Source organism: Nansenia antarctica, assembly GCF_963989245.1.
Source record: "Nansenia antarctica genome assembly, chromosome: 2".
NCBI lineage: Eukaryota > Metazoa > Chordata > Actinopteri > Argentiniformes > Microstomatidae > Nansenia > Nansenia antarctica.
The window spans coordinates 22,353,254-22,358,545 of NC_137675.1; the positions used below are offsets into that span (position 1 = coordinate 22,353,254).

General features: G+C 41.4%; 1 protein-coding gene across 1 annotated transcript; it reads right to left on the reverse strand.

Annotated features, from left to right (window-relative positions):
- Positions 1-296: 296 nt before the first annotated feature.
- Positions 297-1,286, reverse strand: mb (myoglobin; the record flags this gene model as incomplete). The annotated part of the gene is made up of 3 exons (XM_080524446.1): positions 297-437; positions 609-828; positions 1,204-1,286. The coding sequence occupies 3 exons, from the start codon at positions 1,284-1,286 to the stop codon at positions 297-299; spliced, it is 444 nt and encodes a 147-aa protein (XP_080380572.1).
- Between the last annotated feature and the right edge of the window lie 4,006 nt (positions 1,287-5,292).

Consider the following 5,292-nt stretch of genomic DNA (forward strand, 5'->3'; position numbering starts at 1 on the left):
TACAAAGAGACCAAGAACACTGACAACAGCAACCTTTCTCCTCTGTATTTTGATATGTTAGCTAACTATGAGAGCACTGCTTAGAATATAGTTATTGAATAGCATTGCTGTTTTGTTTGATACGCGGCTGTCGCGGCTGAGAGATTTATACAGTACATGGTACATAAGAATCCACCATGCTGCCCCACCACCTAAGTCCTCTGAGTACTTCATCTGAACGAGCTGTCATTAAGTTGTTGTCATTTCCCTGTGGGCTCCTGTGTCTCCTGACCTGACGGTCGTTGAGGTGAGGCTGTTTAGCCCTCAAAGCCCAGCTCCTTGTAGCTCGCCTCGATGTCGCCAATGACAACACCCATCACCTTCCTGAGGGCTTCCTGCCCTGCGGCGTCCAGCCCCGCCTTCTCTCCCATCACCTTGGCAATGACCTCTGTGATAAGCTTGGGGGGGGACGGGGACGGGGGGGGGACGATAAAGAAATCATTTTCTGATATCCATGCTAATTAAATAGCTTGGTGAATGATATCATCACATGGTGTATTTTTCCAACTAAAGGAAATGAGATTGTCGAGGTAAAACATTGACACACACTTATCTGCCCTCCTCCTCACCTTGAAGTTGATGATGGCGATCTTGTGTTGACGTGCGTGCGTGACGGACAGCGGTTTGAGGATGGCGGCGTGGTCGCCTCGGGCCTTGAGCAGCTCCCCCAGCTTCTTCAGCACGGTGGCTCCGTGGGCGGACACGGCCGCGTTCCCCGCCAGGTCACCCGGGGCGATGCCCTCGAACTTAGGGAACAACTGCTGGGTTTCTGGGTGCTCCATAAACAGACTGTTGGAGAGAACAGGGAGATGGAGAGAGGGGGATACATGGAGAGAGAGAGAGAGACAGAGAGAGAGAGAGAGAGAGAGAGAGACAGAGAGAGAGAGAGACAGAGAGAGAGAGAGAGAGAGAGAGAGAGAGAGAGAGAGAGAGAGAGAGAGAGAGAGAGAGAGAGAGAGAGAGAGAGAGAGAGAGAGAGAGAGAGAGAGAGAGAGAGAGAGAGAGAGAGAGAGAGAGAGAGAGAGAGAGACACACACACACATAACAATAATAATAATAATAATAACACATTTTGGCTTGGGGCAAGCTTGACTGACACAACAGTCTCACTTTATCCAATCATTAGCCAGCTCAGAACGTGAATATCCAATAGGATCCACTGACCGGGTCAGAACCAGGCCTCCGTGGGTGGTGTAGTCAGCCTCCACCGGGCCCCAGCATTTCAGAACCAAGTCAAAGTCAGACATGATCTGAGGAAGACAGAGGGAGTTCTTCACAATCTAAATCGTCAAGTCATCTTTATTTATAAAGCACATTTAAAAACAACTTTCGCTGACCAAAGTGCTGTACATGGATCTTACTATAATGATCAATGCTCCAAACATTCTCGAATTAATTCTGTGCTATAACAAAACTGGGTTGGGAACAAAGTGATGAATTGAATAGTGCTGCAGACTGTTGATTGGAAGCAGCAAAGTAGCAAAGACCAAGTCTGAGAACATGGGATGTTTTTGATTAATCCGTTTAATTTAAGATGATTTCTGACGCTTTAACGAAGATGAATAAATGACAAAGCTACTGGTCTAGAAACCAGTAAACCCTTCTAGGAACTGTCCATCATTAAACATGTGAGTGTGTCATAGTGTGTGAGAGAGAGGGTAATTTGGGATTGCATGCTGTGTTATCAGTGGAGGACTGAGGATAAGTGTTCGGGGGAGGCTGGTGGAGGTAGAAATCGGAGGACTGTAATGCATGGAATGGAGTAAGGAATGGTACCAATCACAACAGGCTCATTGGAATATGTGTGTTTGATATCTCATTCCAGTCCATGCATTATAACAAGCCTGTCCTCTAATTTCTACCTCCACCAGCCTCCCCTAGTGCAGCTGGGGACAGGGCCATGACACTTGAGCCAACACTCTCACTAGAAAGACGAGGGTAAAATTACCCTAGCTCAGTATCACCAGACGAATATCAGCACACATTCTAAATGTTTTGGTGAATTGTCTATTTGCCTGTTTTCTCTGTGAGTATCTATTAAACAAACAATCTCTTCTTTCACCTGTATGTTTATAATGTTGATCCTATATTCAGAAAAGTTTTTTTTCTAAATATTGAATAATCCACTTAAGAACATGACTATGCTCTCTATGTGGCAACCGTAATCACATTAGAATGGTGTTATCATGTAGTTGTTAGATTTAAAAAGTTATTTTCAAACACTGACGCAGTAGCAATGTAACTGAAGGGACCTGTTTCAATAGGCTTTTCAATGAACGTGACACTTATCATAATAAATAAATAAATCATATACAGTATGTCACCACTCTGACTTATAGTTTAAAGCACTTGAGTGGCAACAGACTGATATATTATCCTTGCTTGCTTAACTGCCCTCTCAGTGCATCTCCCTGCATCAATATGCCATCAGATCCCAACCAATCCACTGTTGCATTGTTTTTGCAATCATATATAATACTCATATCTATAATATAATACTCATACCTATAATATAATACTCATATCTATTATATAATATTAATATCTATAATATAATACTCATATCTATAATATAATACTCATATCTAGTATATAATACTCATACCTATAATATAATACTCATATCTAGTATATAATACTGATATCTAGTACATAATACTCCTTTCTATACCATCTCTCCTTTGTTATGAGTTATCTCCTCCTCTAGCACATATAGATAGACATGCTTTAAATTACATTAAAAGAAAATAACACAAATTGTTATTAAAATTGTTTGTTGTACAATTGTAGTACAATTATAACAAATATGTAAATGATCTTTTACCCACATTTTCACTCATATATTATATTCTTAATGTATCCAAAATAGAGAATACAGCTAAATCATGCAAAAAAAGCTACTAAAGAATTAAAGAAAAGCATCAATACTGTACCAGCAAAGCAGGCAATGTCCTGTGTGATAATTTCAAACGGCTAAATACATTATAGCTTGATCTATCCCCCAGCCTCACCTTTTATACCCCCCCCCCCCCCCCCCCCTCCTTCCCCCTTATCCTCTCACTCATCCATCCCATCCCATCTCAACCGTCAATCAACACAACCTCTCTCCTCTTCTTAAAATGTTAACTCCACCTCTAACCCACCCTCCGGGATATCTTCTTCAACTATGGGATTCATTGATAGCATTGTGGTCAGATTCATTGCATTGTGTTTAATACTGTTGCATCCTGCAAGCTTCCATTAGTCTGAATTCACAAGGTATTTAAAGTGTCAACATCTAATTGATTTCAGCAGGATTGCCATTGGTATGATTTCCAAAGACTTGGAGATATTTTCAACATGATTTAGTAGTTATCAACAGAAGTTGGTATGGCAGTATTGAGGCATTATAGAGGCAAGGGCATCAGACAATAATATCATGTTTCAGAAAGGCAATACCACAAATCCTGTGAATGGTACTGCAGTACTGTACATGGCAATAGCAGCAGTGGCTGCTAGATAATAAACCTGTAATTAATAATAATAATAATTTTTATTTTTTTAAATATGTTTTTTGGGGCATTTCTGCTTTATTTATATTGATCGAGACAGTAGAGATTGACAGGAAGGATGGGTGAGAGAGAGGAGGGATGACATGCAGGATATGTCGATGGCTGGAATCGAACCAGGGACCTTGCGATTATGTGGTATGTGCACTGGCGGACTCAGGGGGGGGGGGGGCAGGGGGGGGCGACCGCCCCTCCTGGTGCCCCCATGGTTGAAAAAAGTCTCTCTTAAGTGCTCTTTTGAGTGGCAAAATTAGAGGATGTGCCCTATTGGCTGCCCTTACAATGGTCTAAACTTGACCATGTGCACTGATGGGGTCCCATGTTGTGCAGTCGGTGCCTTTTTTTTCTTTTCGCCCCTGCACTTCAAACAGCCTGAGTCCGCCACTGGGTATGTGCATTAGTGTGCTACGCCAGTAAGACCCCCGGCTGTTTAATTTTTGACACACCCGTTGTTTGTGACAGGGCTAAAAGGCATCTGTCCAATACGATCACTGGCATGATTAAAGACAAATGCTGCCAAATGACGTAGAGAAAAACGGTAGACATTAAACTGCCATGAAAGAGAGTTACAAACACATGCAATTAGATTGTTATGGTCAATTGGAAACCGTATGACTAAATAGAATTGTAATGTGGTTAAATTAATATATTCCAACCCTTCTCTCTTCCTCTTGCTCCTTCTACTCTATATCCCCCCTCCCTTTCTCTCTCCCTTTCTCTCTCTCTCTCTCTCTCTCTCTCTCTCTCTCTCTCTCTCTCTCTCTCTCTCTCTCTCTCTCTCTCTCTCTCACTCACTCTCACTCTCACTCTCTCTCTCTCTTTTTTTCCCTACCTCTCTTCAGTTGCAGCTTTATAAATAGCCATTGGCCAATAAATTTAGGCTAAAGCCCCTTCCCCTTCTACTGAGTTCAAAGGTCAAGTTTAAACCCTGGTGATCGAGGAGGAGGATAATAGATTGGTGGAATTCTGCTTTTGAAGTCCTAGTTTTGGCAAATGAACAAAAATTAGATTTGCTTAGGGTGAAATATGCACTGTAGCCTATATATTTTTAATAATGAATTAACAATTGTTTTTCTATTACCAGTCTACCTCCACTACACAGAAAACCAAAGATAGATTCCGGCAAGATGACTCCTCTCTTCAGTCATCATTAGTATAATAGGGATGTGGATTTACAAATGAGCTCTGCTGACAGAAAAGACAATGAAAGGGACAAAGACTGTCACAGCTGATCACAGCCTTCCTCTGGGTGACGTTATTTCATTTCCCTGAATCAATTCCTTGGCACAGTTTAATTTGGCAATGTAATAATATACAGTACCAGTCAAAAGTTTGGTCACACTTCCACATTTAACAGTAAGTAACAGTACGTTTTGAAGCGAAAGTAGAATAAGAAACAAACAGTTGAAATGTATTAACAAACGGTTAGTTACAGGTTTACTACAAAGGTAAAGGGGCAACTTAATTATACAGTACAGTGTGACACAACAACAATTATTGTATTGACACTGCACCCCCTGGTGGCTAAATAGAGAAACAACGTCCACATCTCACAGAAAAAGCTAGCTCTGATTTGACGTTGTGATTGGGGGATGTACTTGTCAGTTATGTTTTTTCGTTTCTAGATATCAGCTGCTATTTGTCGAGAGGACGCATTGATATTTCATTGGTCAGAATAACATGTGTTTCTCTTACAACACCCGGA